Raw genomic sequence first — 17,895 nt, 5'->3', positions numbered from 1 at the left:
GCGCCCCCGCGTCGCCGCCCGGCGCGGGCACGCGCACCTGCACCGTGACCGAGGGCAAGCACGCGCGCCTCAGCTGCTTCGTGACCGGCGAGCCCAAGCCCGACATCGTGTGGAAGAAGGACGGGCAGCCCGTGGCCGAGGGCCGGCGACACATGGCGTACGAGGACGCTCAGGAGAACTTCGTGCTGAAGATCCTGTTCTGCAAACAGTCGGACCGCGGGCTGTACACGTGCACCGCGTCCAACCTCGTGGGCCAGACCTACAGCTCCGTGCTGGTGGTCGTGCGAGGTGAGCCCGGGCGCGGCGGCGCCACCCCGCGCCCTTTCACCCCAGCGCGCCGCTCCTGCCTCGGTTCCTGGGCTGCGGGGCGCGCGTGCGCTCGACGAGCCGCGGCCTTTCCCGTCCGACGGGGACGCGCTGCCCACCACGCTGCCCCCACGGCCCGCCCCCAGGCCCACTGGGACTGCCTCCTCCGCGTTTAGGGTCCCCCTCCCCGGGCGTGCCCTCTCCCCGCTGCCCCGGTCAGGCCCGCCCGGACTCTCCGCCCCGCCCTGAGGTCCCTGTCCTCACCCGCGCCCGTGCCCGCAGAGCCCGCCGTGCCCTTCCTGCGGCGGCTGCGCGACCTGGAGGTGCGCGAGAGGGACTCGGCCACATTCGAGTGTGAGGTGCCGCTGCCCAGCACCCAGGCCACGTGGTTCAAAGAGGAGACGCGGCTGTGGGCGAGCGCCAAGTACGGCATCGAGGAGGCCGGCTCGGAGCGCAGGCTGACGGTGCGCGACGTCACAGCCGACGACGACGCGGTGTACATCTGCGAGACGGCGGAGGGCAGCCGTACGGTGGCGGAGCTCGCGGTGCAAGGCAAGGCTGGGCGGGGCGGGCGTGGGCGTGGGAGGAGTGGGCACGGATGGGGCCAAGGCTGGGTTAGGGCAGGGCCAGGCGGGGGATTAGGCTGTCAGGGAGCGGGAGGGGTGACTATGGGGTGGGCAGGGAGGGCTGGGAGAGTGGGCTGAGAGTGGAAGAGGACAGCTTGGCGGGCCGGTTGGATGGCCCTTCTGGGCAGGCAGCCCACGGGGTCCTGGTTGAGCACAGCCCCTCCCCTCCCCAGGGAACCTGACCCGGAAGCTGCCCCGGAAGACAGCTGTGCGCATGGGGGACACAGCTGTCTTCTGCGTGGAGCTGGCTGTCCCAGAGGGCCCAGTGAGCTGGCTGCGGAATCAGGAGGAGGTGGTGGCTGGTGGTCGCGTGGCCATCAGCGCAGACGGCTCGTGCCACACGCTGGCCATCTTCCAGTGCAGCCTGGAGGACGCGGGCGAGGTGGCCTTTGTGGCTGGCAGCTCCCGCACGTCCACCCAGTTCTGTGTGTCAGGTAAGGTCAGCTGCGGTCCCCAGCGGCTTCCCTTGATCTTCCTCAGGGGCTGCCTCAGTGCCCTAGATGCAGCCCCCTGGCCTGTCCCTGGCCAGCTGCTTTGGGGAGGCCTTAGTACTGGGTCCCCACTCCCTTCCTCCCAGGTCAGGGCCCTTTTTGCTGCAGACAGACCGCTGCAGGTGTGGGCTGGGTCTGGGACCCATTCCTGAGGGCTCTGGGTGCTCTTCCTGGGTCACTGCAGGCCTGGTGCTTGGGCAGGCCTCCCCACGTGACCTCAGCCCATCCTGCCCCCAGTGCCCAGGAGGCCACCCCTGTGTTCTCCCACTGACCCTGTGGTGAAAGCCAGGACAGAGAGCTCCGTGACCCTCAGCTGGTCTCCTCTGCCCCCTGGGGACCACCCTGTCACCATTGACGGCTACCTTGTGGAGAGAAGGCGGCTGGGCACCTACGCCTGGAGACGGTGCCACGAGGCTGAGTGGGTGGCCACGCCCGAGCTCACTGTCACTGGGGTACCTGAGGAGGGCGATTTCCAGTTCCGGGTGTCAGCAGTCAACAGCTTCGGCCAGGGCCCTTGCCTGGAGTTTCCGGGGACCGTGCACCTGGGTAGGTGGGGTCTTCACAGTGGGGGTGTCAACCCGGGGCTGGGCCTCTGTGAGAGCAAGGGGCTTGCAGCTTGGCTGCAGTGCGCCCCCTGGTTGTCGTGCACTCACCTTCCTAATGTGTCCACGCTGCGTGCAGCACCCCGGTTGGCCGTGAGAACGCCCCTGGAGGCAGTGGAGGCAGAAGAGGGCGGCGAGGTCACCTTCTCTGTGGACCTCACGCTGGCTTCCGCCGGCCAGTGGTTCCTGGACGGGGAGGCCCTGAAGGCCAGCAGCGTGTTCATAATTGGGCAGGACCGCACCCGACACGTGCTCACCATCCGAGGGGTGCCTGCCAGCCTGCACGGTGCACTGCTCAAGTTCGTGGCTGACGGCATCGAGAGCAGCGTCCGAGTGGCTGTCCGAGGTGGGTGGCGCCCGGCCGCCTCCCCTGGGCTGGGACAGGGCCTGGGCGTGGAGCCTCTTCCCTGTCTCCTCCCTGGGTTGCCTCCACGTCTCATTTCTGTTCTTTTTGTGCTCCCTGCTGGTTCTTCATCCATCTTCACCTGCTCCTGGCTTGTTTCTCTGTCTCTTCTCTGTGTTCGTCCTCCTTGCTGGGGCCCTTCCTGTCCCTGTCACCTTCTCCACCCTGCGTCTGTCTCTCTTCTGTCTCCGCTTTGTTTGTGGTCCCTCTGTCCTTGCCCACTCCGCCCCCAGGGCTGACTGCCAACAAGCCGCTGCCACCCCCACCCGCCCGGGAGGTGCTGGCCCGGCTGCATGAGGAGGCGCAGCTGCTGGCTGAGCTGTCGGACCAGGCGGTGGCCGTGACGTGGTTGAAGGACGGCCGTGTGCTGCCCCTCGGCTCCAAGTATGAGGTGCAGGTGGCAGCCGGGCGGCGGGCACTGCTGGTGCGTGATGTGGCGTGGGAGGACGCCGGCCTCTACGAGTGTGTGGGCCGCGGGAGCCGCACGGCCTACCAGCTGTCTGTGCAGGGTGAGGACCCACCGTGTTGCCAGCTCTGTCCCCAGCTCCTCCGGGAAAGCTCTGGGGCTTAGGGAGGACAGAGGGCATGGACTTTGTGTGCGTGTGTGGCTGCTCTTGTGGCCACTGGGCAGGGATGGAGGGAGTCCTGGGGCTAAGATCCAGCTGGTGAGCTGATCTTTGTCTTGGGGGTGGACCGGTGTCTTAAGTGGTCCCTGGGCCCGGCATCGCAGCCTGTAGCCTTGGGGGTCTGTGACGGGCTGTCTGTACTCTGTAGGCCTTGGATCCTTTCTGCACAAGGACACAGCAGGTGGCCATGTGGATGTGGTGGCGGGGGACCCGGTGCAGTTTGAGTGTGAGACCTCGGAGGCACAGGTCCATGTGTGCTGGTACAAGGATGGCAAGGAGCTGGGCTGCTCGAATCCGCTGTTCTCACAGGAGGACGTGGGCAGACGGCATCGGCTGGTGGCATCCTCTGTCACCAGGCAGGACGAGGGCACCTACTCCTGCCGTGTGGGTGAGGACTCCGTGGACTTCCAGCTGCGGGTCTCTGGTGAGAGCATTTGTGTGTGTGCATATATGTGTGTGTGTGTGAGAGCAGGTCTGGCTGCATCTAGCACACCATGACTAGCTTCCTGGACCTTTCTTTTGCTCAGGGATCAGTTTCTTTTTTGATTGTGGGAACATGTAGAATTGACACTCACGAGCTGTGATTGAAAAATACCATGTGTGGTTTAAGTAAAAAAATTTATTATAGCGAAAAACACATTGCCGTTACTGTCCCTCAGAGCACTCCCTCCCCTTGAGTGCTCATCCGTTCTTGTCACTTCCTGAAGCAGCTCTGGAGTCTTCTGTCCTGAGTGTCTTTAGTTTTTCTGTGCTGGCCGTCTCGATGTCCTGAATCAATTCAAAATGTTTCCCTTTCACGGTCATTTTGAGTTTGGGAAAGAGCCAGGAGTCAGAACTAGCAGATCTGGTGAATAAGGGGGGTGAAGATACAGTGTCGTGTTCTTACGAGCTGCCTTTCCGTTAGGTGGCACTTGGCAGCAGTCTTTACGTTTTTGATCACATCTTATAAGCGTAGGAAAGAGGACTCCAGAGCTGCTGCAGAAAGTGGCAAGAATGATGGGATGAGTGTGTTTGAAATGAGGAGGAGGATTTTGAAAAGGATTCATGGCAGTGTGTCTTTTAAAATTTAACGCTGGGTGTGGTGGCCCATGCATATAATCCCAGCACTTGGGAGGCTAAGGCAGGAGGGTCCTTTCAAGTTGGAGACCAGCCTGGGCTACAAAGTGAGCTCAAGGCCAGTCCGAACTGCATAGGGAGACCCTGTCTCAAAAAGACAAAAAAAAAAAAAATTAATATTCACTATATTTTCTGTCATCATATGTAAACTGATGGAAGGTGCCAGTGTTAAAAAGAAACTCAGGAAGTGAGGAGCGGTGATTATTGGAAACGGCTTTCCTTCCGGTGTGGGAGAGCATTTCCTCTCTGTTCCTGACTTCACTGCTTCTGTCCCAGCAGCCCTGCTGCTTCATGGTCCTGGAAACTCCTTGTTTATGGTGTGTGTGTGGGCTGCACTCAGGCCGGGAGGTCCCAGTAAAAGATGACTTTGAAGCTCAATTTTCCCTTTTAAAAACAAGGGCAGTGAGGCTGACACAAGCCAGGAGGGTTGCAGTGTCCTTGGCAGGCTGGGCTTTGAGTCTGGGGTGACCTGGGAGCTTCCAGGGTCAGCTGTGTTGCTGGGCAGCTGGGAGCAGAGCCCTGGGTGTCGCACGGCCTGCGGTGCAGTGCCGGCCACCCTGGTCCTGAAGGCGCTGTCCCGAGGACAGGGCCTGACTGCTGCTGTCGGGGGTGTATACCGCCTTCTGTGTAAGCTGCTTTCCTGTGGGAGGCTGGCTCCCTGACAGCAAGAGGAGATGCAGCGCTCCATAGCAAACTGGGGGAGGCTCTGTGGCCCTGGCCTTGGCCGTGTAGTGGGCAGTGTGCCCCGCGCTAGAAGGAGTCGGGCAAGAGTGGCCCCTGGGCCTGGTGCTGGCATCATGGCGACGTCTCAAGCCTGCCTGGCGGCCTTTGCTGTGCACAGGGTGCCCACCTGGGATGCTCAGCATCCTACCCCACTGTGCAGCTTGAGCCTTGCTTCTGGGGACCTCAGGGACAGCCACCACTGAGCAAGCAGGATGTGGGAGCTCTGTGGGGTGGGCTGGTGACCCTGTGTCCCTCTTGCCCACCCCCAGAGCCCAAGGCGGTGTTCGCCAAGGAGCAGCCGGCACGCAGCGAGGTGCAGGCCGAGGCGGGGGCCAGCGCCACGCTGAGCTGTGAGGTGGCCCAGGCAAAGACGGAGGTGACGTGGTTGAAGGACGGGAAGAAGCTGGGCGCGAGCTCCAGGGTGCGCGTGGAGGCCGTGGGCTGCAGGCGGCAGCTGGTGGTGCAGCAGGCGGGCGAGGCGGACGCCGGGGAGTACAGCTGCGAGGCCGGGGGCCAGAAGGTCTCCTTCCGCCTGCGTGTCACAGGTGGGTGCTGAGAGGGCAGAACGCAGGGGACCGATTGGCGGGTGTGATGCTCCCAAGCATGTAGGGCCAGCTGGGGCACTGGCAGTCCACGATGTCCTGCTCCTCCTTGGGCCTCAGCTCCGTGTCCCCAGCTCTGCCCAGTGGCTCTCAGTCTGTGCCGTCTCCTCGTGAGACCAAAGCAGGCCGTGGGCTGAGCTGAGTGTGTGCCCTGGGGACACTGACCTGGGTCCGTGACACCCCTGGGGACGAGTGTGGCAGGCTGGGCCTGTCTGTGCTCTCAGCCGCCTGCGGGTCATGGAGGGTACGGGGGCCGCTGACCCCAGAGTGTGCCCTGTTGGGCACAAGGGTCCCCTGCCTGTTCGGTCACATTTGCTGGGCCCAGGCCGATCCCTGCTGTTCACGTGGCTGTGCTGGGCTGGGGTGAGACTCGGCTCAGCTGCCACACACCTGGTGGTCCCGCCTGGCACGCACTGTCCGGATCCATCATGCACACTGGCGCCCAGCCGTCCCTGCAGCCTACGCAGCAGTCTCTTCCTTCCCCCGCTGTGTGGCCCTTGGCTGTGGGCTGCCCTCGTTCTCAGGGCTGATGTCCCTCTTGACTCCACTCCGTCTTGCTGCTCATGTCCCTGATGGGGTGGGACAGCACTGGGAAGCCACCAAGGGCCTGGGGCCTTGGGAGACTGAGGCAGGGAAGGCCTGCGTCCCGTCCCTCAGGAGGGGCAGTGTTAACGGTAGGCCATCCCTGGCTGTGGCGGCTTCTGACCACACAGTCGCAGTGGATCCAGACGTGCTGAGGCTGGCAAGGGGCAGCTGCCTGTGGCCACCACACTCACAGCTCTGGGGACTGAGGCCCTGGGACACACAGGGTCCAATCTTGCGTGTTGTCACACGGTGCTGTGTTAACCACGGTGGTTCCTTGGTGGTGGCCAGGCCTGGGTGAGCTCTGTGGTCTGGAGGAGCTTGGCTGGTCTGCAGTATCTGACCCTTTGTACCCGTGTGTCCACAGAGCCCAAGGTGGTGTTTGCCGAGGAGCAGCCGGCACGCAGCGAGGTGCAGGCCGAGGCGGGGGCCAGCGCCACCCTGAGCTGTGAGGTGGCCCAGGCAAAGACGGAGGTGACGTGGTTGAAGGACGGGAAGAAGCTGGGCGCGAGCTCCAGGGTGCGCGTGGAGGCCACGGGCTGCAGGCGGCAGCTGGTGGTGCAGCAGGCGGGCGAGGCGGACGCCGGGGAGTACAGCTGCGAGGCCGGGGGCCGGAAGGTCTCCTTCCGCCTGTGCATCACAGGTGGGTTCCTTGGTGGTGGGACTGGTGCCTGTGCAGGGGAGAGTGTATCTCATGTCCTCTGCGCCCTGGGTGCCCCTCACCCAGCTCCAGCGGTCTCCTGTTCGTGAGTGGAGTTGGGCAGTCAGTACTGCTGGCACGTGATGGAGAGCACGTTGCTGTGCTCTCCACGGTGCCTTATGGTCACCCTGATGGCCATCTGTAGACTTGTGGCTCTGTAGCTGAAGTTGAGCGGTCAGTTTGGGGCCCCAGGGTTTCTGCTGCCTGCGTGGAGTCCTAGTTTCTCCCAGCCCCGTGGTGCCAGGGCCTTGTCCTCAGCCCCGGCCTCGGGTGGGGACATCTGCACTGCGCCCCCGCCCCAGGTGCTGCTGTGTGTTGTGAGCTCCACAGGAGTCTGGGAGGGCCTGGAAGGTCTGGCTGGTGGCATTGCTATGAGATGCGCTGTGTCCCCTGGGGCTCAGGACAGCCCCAGCCCCGGCCCCGGGAGGGTCGAGTGTCCTCTGCGCCCTTCTCCTGCTTCAAAAAGCAGAGGGGCCTGTGTCCTCCTCTGTGAGGACTCTGGGCTTTCAGGCCTCCTCCTGTCGTTGGAGTGGTTCTCAGGCCATCCTGAAACTGACCTGAGGGACCTAACCCACCCTAATGGTGGGTTGTTTTCAGGTTTGCTGGTTCCTGTTGCAGAAAAGAATTTTCAGGACATGTCAGCAAGAGGCTCTGGAGGGGTGCCGTCAGGCAGGCACTAGGAGGAGCAGACTCAAAGAGAAGAGTTTGCGCCCTTGAGCGGGGGCGAGGTGTGAGCCGAGCTGGGCGCAGTCCAGGCATTTTCCAGGTGACCCAGGGTGTTCCCGCTGTGGGTCAGGCCACCGATCTGGGCTGGGGCTGTGTCGCCATCCTCTAAAGTTGCCGCTTCCTTGAGGAGCAGGAAGCAGTTGACGGGTACAAAGCACAGATTCAGAGACCGGTTCACAGGTTCACTGTGTAAGACCTTGAGGCACTTTTGAGTGAGTTTTTTAGATGGGAAAAAGACTCGAATGGCTTTTGTGTCTTCAAGCTGCAGCTTGCATTAGAAGTGTGATTTAAAATCCCAAAAATATGATTTTATGTGTTTTCGATCCTGCTGCGCATGAAGCCTCCTGCCCCCCAAAAGCCCTGCAGCTGCACACATCGCCCCAGCCATGGGGGCTGCTGTCTTGGCGCTGACTGGTCTCTGGTTGGAACTGGGGTTTCCAGGTGGGGCAGCCACCTTGGAGACAGTTGTGCCCAGCCCGAGGCCGGGGTGCCAGCCTGCCCGACCTCAGGCACTGGCGAGGCTCTGCTGGAGTGGTGGGGGCCTGTGTGCTTCCTGTGGCTGGGCTGGGGGACGCGGCCTGTTCCTTCTGTGCTGCTCTCCCATGTCCTCCCCTGGCTGGCGAGCTTTGGTCCTCTGGCCCTGACACCAGGAGAGGTTCCCTTCGTGTCTCGGCGTCGTTAGTGCTGTGGACATCTGCGAAGGTTTGTGTCCTCTGGAGCCGCACGGGGATCTGCGCTGGTGGCTCAGGCAGACTCTCCAGTGTGATGTCCCTTGTGTGCACAAGGACATCTGTCATAAAACTAAGGAAGCTCTGGTTCCAGGTTTTTGAGCGGATGATACTGGAGGTGTGACCTGCACACAGACCCGAGGTGTTTATCTTGGGGGATTTGGGGAACTGTAGTCTCCACGTGGCCACTGTCAAGGTGGGACGTTCCCGTCCCTCTAGAAGGCTCTGCATGCCCTTGGCGTCTTCACTGTGGAGGTGGGGACTTGGGTGTGTCATGGCCACCTAGGCAGAGTCAAGCACCTTGGACTTGAAAAGAGAATGCTGGGGTGGGGGACCTGATGCCATGCTCTGGGGAAGGTGGGTGGAGGTCTGCCCTCAGGCTCCAGGGAAAGCAGGGCCCATGTGTTTGCCTGGGGTGGTGACCAGGGCCCATGTGTCCTTGCTGGTCCTTGCCTGTCCTACCTCCTTGTGAAGTCCAGGAGCCTGCAGCAAGGGTTGGTGCAGGATGTGGCCAGATCAGGCCTTGGTCAGAAGTGTGTGCAGAGCCAGGTACAGAGGCGCATGCCTGTGATCTTGGCACTCTGGGAGGCTGAGGCAGGAGGCTTACAAATCAGAGATGGGCTGGACAGCTTAGTGAGACCCTGTCTCAAAAGCTAAAATAAAAAAGTGCTGAGGATGTAACTCAGTGACAGAGCATTTGACTAGATTGTGAGACCTGGGTTCACCTCAGCAATACAAGAAAAAAAAGTGAGAAAAAGAAAAAAGGAAAGGGCAGGCTGAGTCCCTAGGAGGGCAGACCTTGCCTGTGCCTTCACACCTCCTGCAGCAGGACGTGGGGCTCAGATGGGGCGTCCAGGGCCTGTGGCAGGCAGGGTCTGCAGACTGTGGGCCTGGGATGGAGGCACGGAAGGACTGAGCATGGGACAGCTAAGCTTGGGGTGGGAGGGTCAGGCAGGACTCAGAGTGGAAAGCACAGAAATCAAAGTGAATTTAGTTTTTTTTTAAATTGAAATTTAAAGGCCGAGTGTGGTGGCATATGCCTGTAATCCCAGCACTCAGGAGGCCGAGGCAGGAGGATCACTGTGAGTTTGAGACCAGCCTGGGCTACAAAGTGAATCCCAAGCCAGTCTGAACTGCATAGTGAGACCCTGTCTCAAAAAAAAAAAAAAAAAAAAATTACAAACTCAGTGGTTTAGTAGCTAAGTGTACGCCTTGCGCTCAGAACTAAAACTGCCAGAAAATTGAAGGAGAAAGACCTTGAGCACCCTAACAGGTTGAGCGGCTAACAGAGAGCCCAAGCAAAAACGACTGGAATAGCAGAGTCCATAGTGAGTGCGACCCAGACGCCCTCTGCCAGGAGCATGCTGGGGAGCTGGGCCGTGTGTCCTTGGGGTCTGACCACAAGGCCCAGGAGCTAGGTGAGGTGGCCTCGGGCCAGATGCCCACAGAGTCCTTTGTCCCATGCTGTCACCCTCATCCTGTTCTGCCTGGGTCCTGGGGGCACTGTGTGCATCTTGGTTGGCCTCTAACTTGAGATCCTCCTGCCTCAGCCTCCTGAATAGCTACGATTATAGGCACACATCATGGTGCCCAGCTTGGTGTATTTAAACATTTTTTTTACATTATTCTGGTTTTTAGTGTTAGTTCATGTGCATGTGTGTTTTAAACAAGTTTTGTGTGTCCGTACAGTACCCGAGAGGAGAATGTGCCTGTGTGAGACTGTTCTTCTGAAGCTGGGGCAGGCAGAGTGTTGGGGATGAGGCTGGTGGCTGCTTGGCGTCGGCTGGTCAGGAGATTTGAGGTGGGGGGCATAGTCAGAGCTCAGCTTTGTGCCCAGGTTGGTGCTGTCACTGAGTGAAGCGGAGGGCGAGTTCTCACCTCTCCATCTCCTCTGCACACAGAGGGACCCTGGCCAGTTGCCGGGCAGTGCTGGCCTGTGTACAGCAGAGCTTGGCGGCGAGAATGGGCCGGGGTGGCTCTTGCGCTGTGTGTCTCGTGTGAACCCCAGAGCAGTGTGTGTGTGGACCCTCGTTCCCGGGGTCTCACGCAGAGGGTCAGAGTCACGCAGTGTTTCTTTCTTGTCTCTTCTCTGCCTGGTGGGCTCTGGGACATCCCCTGTGCAGGGCTGTGGGCCTCAGGTCCTCCCGTGCTGAGCCTGCACCACAGGACCCTTGTTCTGCCCATGCCTGTGTTTCCTGTTGTCCACCGGCTTCGCCGGGGCGCGGCTGAATCTGACACTTGGGTTTCTATGTTCTGAACTCTGACCCCGTGTCCCTCCTGTGTACCCCCAGAGCCCAAGGCGGTGTTCGCCAAGGAGCAGCCGGCACGCAGCGAGGTGCAGGCCGAGGCGGGGGCCAGCGCCACGCTGAGCTGTGAGGTGGCCCAGGCAAAGACGGAGGTGACGTGGTTGAAGGACGGGAAGAAGCTGGGCGCGAGCTCCAGGGTGCGCGTGGAGGCCACGGGCTGCAGGCGGCAGCTGGTGGTGCAGCAGGCGGGCGAGGCAGACGCTGGGGAGTACAGCTGCGAGGCCGGGGGCCGGAAGGTCTCCTTCCGCCTGCGTGTCACAGGTCAGTTGATCACAGACCTGAGTGTTTTTGCGTGGGTAGGGGTGTTGCTCAGGTTTGGGGTCCTTGTCAGCCCATTACCCACAGTGGGGCTGAAGGTCCTCCAGAGCTGAGGCTGGATGACAGTCGAGCTCCTCGGCAGAGCCCAGTAGGGCACCCACGGCCCGCCACCAGCACCGCTGAGGTGGGATCCAGCCTGGCCTCCCAGCAGCGACTGTGGGGACTAGGGGTTGTCCTTGGTGGGCAGCAGGCAGCTCTCTTCTGTGCTGCAGCCTGCTTCCTCCGGGGTCACTCTGTGACGCCTGATTCCTGGGCTGGGGACTTCACGGCAGAGCCTGGCTGCTGTGTGGCCGGGTCTCAGGCTCGGGAGAAGCTAGGCTGAGAAGCGCTGTTTCCTGGAGACCACACTGTCCTCTGCTGCTCGAGGCTGAGCCTGCCTCTGTGCTGTCTCCCCGTGCGGCTGGCTGGGCTTCATCCCAGGTTGGCGAGATGCCCTGAGTGGGTGCACATCTGCGGTATAGCTGCGTTAGGGGCCTTTGGACATCTGTTACCAGGACTCAGGCCCCGTGTGGCCTCTGCCTCCTGGACGGCACGGGCTGCCCGTAGATGCCGTGGCCGTGTGAGGTGAGCTTCAGGCCTGGTGCCAAGGGCACAGCGGCTGAGTGAACAAGGCATTGGGAGTGAGGTCTGAGCTGTGTGTCCTGGCTGCTGTCGGGCCCTGTGCCATCTCCCTGTGTGGCCTGTGGTGGCCCTGTCTTCTCCCTTCCTCTGCGGGAATACCTTGGGAGGACGTGGAAGGCAGCAGACAGGAGCCCTCTCTGGCCCGGGCTGTGGCGCTGTGACTCCGGCCTCAGACTCTAGTCATGAGGCGAGTTCCCTGGTCCGGGTGTTGTGTGACAGTGGCCTGAGGGCAGCGAGATGCTGACCCCGGTACGCGGTACCCCGTGCCAGACAGGCTCCTTGTGCTTCCCCTGATGCTCATCAAAGTGACACGCAGCTGCTGTCGTCCCCAGGGCTGCCCGACGCTGGCTGCCAGACCCTGTCTGCGGCCACAGGACGGCGGGGAAGCAGTGAGGGTGACCAGGTGGGGGTGGGGCAGGCGGGGTTGTGGGTTTCCTGAGGAGTGGGCATCAGTGCGCTTTTCGTCTGCTTTCTGTGGCTCCAGCACCACACCCAAGGCCTGCTACTTGGTGAAGTGACGCAGGTTATTTGGCTCATGGTTTGGGGGATGGAGGGCCCAGACAGCCTGGTACTGGCAGAGATAGACAGCGGGCACTGGTCAGGCACCGGAAGGCCGATCTCCGGCGGCCTTGCTCTCAGGAGTACTGCACGGCTCCAGGAGTGGCTCCGCCCCTTCTCGTGGTGGCCCAGGGACCTGCACCGCTCCTGGGGCAGAGGTGCCACTGCCTTCCAACTCCAGCCTGCTGGGGCCACGCCTTGGCCTGCACGCTTTGGGGCCGTGCTCAGCCCTGGAAGCCACTGCCTCCCTGCGGTGAAGTCCTTGGCTAGGAGGTGGCTGCAAAGGGGGTGGCTGGGCCGGAGCTGTGTCGGGCCTTATTCTGTTGGGCAGCCGTGCACTCCTGCTGTGGGCTCTTGAGGTGGTGAGTGTGTTGCTTGCACAGAGTTCACCCTGTGAAGTGTGTGGCAGACCCGTATTAGGGTTATGTGGCCACACTACAGCCTAATTCTGGAACATTTCCACCAGCCCCAAAATACACCCCGCACCCAGTCCGCCGTCAGGCCTCGCCAGCCCCTCCAGCCCAGGCGCCCGCTGACTCCTCTGTCTGGACTCTTGTCCTGGACACTTCATGTATGTGCTTTGAGTCTGGCTGTGTCTCTTTGAGGAGTCTGCTTTGTAAGATTTGCCTGGGCTGTGACACAGGTCAGAACGGTGAGCACCGCCCGTGCGGTGGGTGTGCGCGTGAAAGGCCCTACTCTGTGGCTCTGATAACTAACACTGCTGCAGGCGCTGTATGCACGCTGTGGACGTGGCTCTGGGGCCCGTGGGTACCAAGCCATGGTGCAGGACTGTTGGGGCCTGGGGCTCTGTGCTCACCCTGCCGAGGGTCCACGCCTGCCTTGCCAAATTCCTGCCAGCCATGTGCCAGAGTCCCAGCTTGTTGTCTGTCTGTCTGCATCATGGCTGTCCTGGCATATGAGACGTTCTTGTATTCATCGTGGTTTTGATTTGCATTTCCTTAATGATTAATGTTGTTGGGTATCTTTTTGTTTGCTTATTTATGTATTTTCTTTGGAAAAATGACTACGTAACTCCTTTAGAAACTGGGTTGTCTTTTACTGTTGAGTTGAGAGTTTGAAATACTTGCTGCTGCTAGGCCTTCATCAGATACATCATTACTGTTATTTTCTCCCACTCCTCCTTTTGACAGTGTGTTTCCATGCACAAACCGTTTAAGTCTGTCAAGCCCCATTCTCCTCTTCTGCGGATTGTGAGAGGTGTCCTGGGAAGCCACCGCCGTCCAGGGTCGTGGGGCTCACAACAGGGTTTCTGCCACACGTGCTCCAGCTCAGTAGGTTGGGTCTCCCGCCCCCTTCAGCTGGTTTAAGTGCGTGGTGTGGGTGGTGGTCCCACAAGGTGATCCTTGCAGATCCAGCAAGTTTGGAAACCCATTTTCTTTTCTGCATTAGTGTTCTTGGTGCCTTCACTGAAGAGCCATTGACCGTGAAGAGCAGGGCTTATTCCTAGGCTCTCCCTCCTGCTCCTTTTGTTGATGCATCTGTTCTTGTGCTGGTGCTGCACACTCTTGGTCTGCAGCTGTCACTCCGTGTCTGGTGAACACGTCCCGTCCTGGGGGGTGGCAGGGTCCGGTGCGGTGTCCCGCGCCTGTGCTGCGCACTGGTCAGAGCTGCTGCCCCGAGAGAGAGCGCGGTACCTGTGCGTGTGTCCGGCGTGTTTTGGTTAGTGCAAGTTTACCATGTGTGACAGAATTTCTTTTTTCAGGCTGAATAACGCTTCACCGTCACCATGGCTGCTTCCTCCCTCCGCCTGGCACTGGCGCACAGGCTGGCCCGTGTCTTGCCTGCCGTGGACCGCGTGGCAGTGGGAATGGTGTGCAGGCAGTGCATGTGTGCTGCTTGTGTCCCCTTCGGTGTGCTGCCTCCTGGACAGCACAGGGCGGCCTACATACTGTGGACGTGTGCCCAGGAGTGATGTGGGATTAGCGATGACTCTCTTAGTTTTCCCAGGACCCATGGCTGGTTTCCATAGCGGCCACCCTCACTGCCATCCCACCAGCGTGTGTGCTGATTTGCTTTTCCTGATCATAGCAATTCAACTGTTTCCTTTGTGTTTCCTTCCAGTAGTCTCAGAATTTCAAGGCCTCCCTGATGGTCTTCTGTCCATTTTGAGTTGATTGTTTTTGAATGGGCTGAAAATTAAGGGCCAAGTGTTGTTTTCTTTTCTTTTTATTTTGAGACAAGGTCTTACTGTGCAGTTCAGGCTGGCCCTGAGCCCACTTTTGTAGCCCAGGCTTGTCTTGAACCTGTAGCGATCCTCCTGCCTCAGCTTCCCAACTGCTGGGAGGGTCAAGTTTTATTGATTAACTTTACAATAAGTTTTGAAATTGAGAAGTGTGTCCTTTAATTTTGTTCTTTATCCTTTTTTAATGATTGCTTTGGCTATTCAGAGTCACTTAAGTTTCCATAGTAGTTTTAGGACTGCCCTTTCAAATTTTGCAGAAAAAACAGGTGGGATTTTGATAGGGTTTACAATGAATAAATAGGTCAATTTGATTAGATCTGCCATTTTAAAACAATCTTCTCAAGAGTGAATATGGGATACCTTCCCATTTATGTAGCTCTCTTAAAATTTTTAAATGGTATTTTCAGCATATAAGACTTACATTAATTTTTGACCTTATTGCTAAGTACTTGATTTTTTTTATACACTGTACCTGGAATTGTTTCCTTAATTTCACTTTTTTTTAAGAGTAGGAAGAATTTATTGAAAAAAACGCTCTGTCTGGAGGGACAGAAGGGGGCCTGGGAAGGGGGTTGCCCACCTTAATTTCACTCTGATTGTTTGCTGGTAAGTATTTCAGAAATTGGTGTTTACGTATTGGTCTTATGCCTTGCAGCCTTGCTCAGCTTACTAACTCATCTGGCAGTTCTTTCGTGGATTCCCGAAGCCTTTCTACGTCAGGCCGGGTTATTGGCAGATATAGTCTTATGTCTTTATTTCTGGTTAGACTGCATTACTGTTTGTCCTTTTTTTTTTTATCACTGTTTGTCCTTGAGTTGGTGCTGGTGCTTTATCCCTAGGAGTCTGTCCATGCCGTCCAGCTCATCTTACCTGGTGACGTCTAGCTGTGTGTGTCTTCTCTTACAGCCCTCTCCATTTTCATAAAGTCTGAACTGGATCCCACTGATTTTAGTCCTTTGATCTGCTGTTTTCTTGGTGGTTTAGCTATGAAGTAGTCACTTTTGTTAATCCTTTGAAGGAGCCGCCTTTTGGTGTCCCATGTCCTTCACTGCTGAGTGGTTTTTATTCTTTCCGCTTTTCTGACTCTGGATTTACCTTGCTTGTGTTCTCAGAGTTCCTTGTAAATTTAGATTATTCTCTTGGGACCTTTTTTCTTTTACAGTGCAGGCTGAACTGCATAGCGAGACCCTCTGTCAAAAAGACAAAAAAGACAAAAAAAAGGTGAAACACAATGATCCTCCTGCCTCAGCCTCCTGAGTGTTGGGATTGCAGGTGTGTGCCACCACACCTTGTACTACATTGTTTTTATTTCCATTCATTTTAAAGTATCTTTTTTTGTTTTGGAGGCAGAGTCTTGCTACGTAGCCCAGGATGGCCTTGAATTTATGACAGTCCTTCTGCCACAACCTCCCAAGTGCTGGGATTACAGATGTGTGCTACCATGCCTGGCCTTAAAGTATCTTATGATTGTCTTTTTTATTTCTTTTAAGAATATGCTGTTTAACCCATACATTTGTGAATTTTCTTTCTGTTGTTCCCAAGCTTTATTCTGTTATGGTCATAGATGATGCTTCGACTGATCCCTGTCCTGTCAGACATGTTGGCCTTTACTTCACGGTCCTGGTATGTGCTGCCTTGCACGTGTTTGGTGCCCACGAGGAGAATGTGTGTTCTCCTGCTTTGGTGGAATATTCTGCCTGACTGAGTTAGATCTGGACTCTGTAGTGTTGTTCATTTCTTTAAGTTCATCTTTTTCACAGTTACTCCATCTGTCAGTGAAAGTGGGCCTGAAGTCTTCAGGCAGTATAGCAGGACCCTGTTTCTTCCATTAGTTCACCCTGTGTGTTTGGGACTCTGCCAGATGTTTGTGTTTACATCTGCTTGAGGGATTGGCTGTGTTTCCACGGTGTGGAGTCGCTTGTTTCTTGTACAGCCTTGTCTGAGGTCTCTTTGGCCTGGCTTTTGCAAGCCTTCCCAGTACTTTTTGGTTGCTGTTTGCATGGACTGCTTTTTCAGTTCAGCCCAGTGTGTCTTTGGATCGGAGGTGAATCTGCGTGGACACTGGACCGTGTTTTTAAGCCCGTGTTGTTCAGCTGGAGAGCTGGTCTGTGTGCAGCTGCAGCAGTCCTGGTGGGAGAGGGCACTGCTGGGTTTTGCTGTTTGTTTCTGTGTCTTCTGTGTTCTTCAGTTCTTCCGTTGGTGCATTCGCAGGGCCTGCTGATTTTTGTCTAATGAGCATTGTCACTGTCTACTTACCTCTGCATGAGTTTGGTTTTTATCTGTGATTCCCTGGTGTTAGAATTTACATCTTTATACGTGTCAGTTGGGGTTTGTTTCTGTGGTGTCCCAGGGCTCTGCCCTAAGGTGCTGTGCCCTGCCCTACACTGTGACGTCATGGGCACTACATACACCCGATTTGCCTCGATGGTCTGAACATGCTTTGTCCTGTGTCTATGCATGGTTCTCCATGTAGCCTTTAAGGGTTGGAACGTGGGGGCAGGTAGTGCTTAGGTCATCGGGCTATGTCCCCCGCCCATACCGGGGATTGAACACAGGGCCTTTGCACTGAGCTAGATCCCCAGTCCTTTAAAATGATTTTATTTTAGGACAGGGTTGTGCTAAGTTGCTAACTAACTCAGGCTGTGCTTCACATTTCAATCCTTCTGCCTCAGCCTCCCAGAGCGCTGGGATTACAGACGTGGGCCAGTAGTTTACTGCTGGTCTCAGAGGAGTTCTTAAGGGAATGTGTTGCTGAGCCTGTCCCTCCCAGCCCCGACTTCCTGCCTCATGGGGTCATACTCTGCCCATATGGCTGCCTACAGGGCTGTGGCGGGGTCCTCTCTGGGGCTGAGCAGGGGACAGCCTGACTTGTCTCCAGCCCCACAGTGCGGAGCGGCCTGAGGCTTCTCTCTGATGTGGTCCTTGTCTCGGCTGTGCTGTGGCAGGAAACATCCTAACACACCCCTGGAGCTGGAAGGGTGCTGAAAGGCGGTACCTGTTGTCAGAGGCTGTACTGACACGGTGCTTCTGCCTCCAGGTGAAGGACACAGAGGGACAGGCTTAGCTTGGAGTGCACAGGGAGCAGGACGTAGACATGCGAGGCAGGGCAGGGCGGCAGGTGGGGCTCTGCCTGCCCCGTGGTGGGAGGAGGTGGCAGGCTGGGGTAAGCGGTGGCCAGGCTAGCACAGAGCACTGACAGAGGCCGTGGCAGAGCAGGTGGTGGGTAGGGAGCAGGGCGGATGTGGGGCAGGTGGAGGGCGGCCCTGTCTTGCTGAACCTGGGTGAGAGTTACCCAGAACGTGGCAGGGAGTGGCCCAGGCTGTCCAGAGGTGACTGGACATGGAGGGCAGCTGCTTCCTGCAGGTGGCCGTGTGTGATGACCGGAGGATGAAGCATAGGGGCACAGCTGGCAGGCAGAGAGCGTGGCTTATAGAGGGAGGTGGAGGTGGGCTGAGCCATGGGAGCAGGGTGGGGGTGTGGGCCACAGCCAGCAGTGAGCCGGGACCACGCAGTGGGACTGGTGGTGGAATTATCAGTATTCTCAGAGTGAGAAATTAGCCAAAAAAAAAAAAAAAAAAAAAAGAAAGAAAGAGAGAAAAGAAGAAGAGAAATTAGCCTAAAAAGTTGCCCTGGGTAGCGGGTGTGAAAGACTCCATGA

At 58.0% G+C, this 17,895-nt stretch overlaps 1 protein-coding gene across 1 annotated transcript in view; it reads left to right on the top strand.

The window, feature by feature from the left end:
- Obscn (obscurin, cytoskeletal calmodulin and titin-interacting RhoGEF) overlaps positions 1 to 17,895 on the top strand; it is a gene marked incomplete at both ends in the record, with an annotated part of 116,492 nt that continues 98,597 nt past the window's right edge. Inside the window, 10 exon segments of the mRNA XM_013509734.1 lie at positions 1 to 288; positions 589 to 858; positions 1,106 to 1,366; positions 1,661 to 1,969; positions 2,105 to 2,371; positions 2,662 to 2,937; positions 3,203 to 3,478; positions 5,163 to 5,438; positions 6,445 to 6,720; positions 10,523 to 10,798. Of these exon segments, the coding sequence (XP_013365188.1) occupies positions 1 to 288; positions 589 to 858; positions 1,106 to 1,366; positions 1,661 to 1,969; positions 2,105 to 2,371; positions 2,662 to 2,937; positions 3,203 to 3,478; positions 5,163 to 5,438; positions 6,445 to 6,720; positions 10,523 to 10,798 (2,775 nt within the window).

The sequence above is a fragment of the Chinchilla lanigera genome, unplaced genomic scaffold (genome assembly GCF_000276665.1).
Source record: "Chinchilla lanigera isolate Chin_1 unplaced genomic scaffold, ChiLan1.0 scaffold00180, whole genome shotgun sequence".
NCBI lineage: Eukaryota > Metazoa > Chordata > Mammalia > Rodentia > Chinchillidae > Chinchilla > Chinchilla lanigera.
The sequence above is the reverse complement of the archived record's forward strand: the minus strand, read 5'-3'. Positions and strand labels throughout refer to the sequence as shown.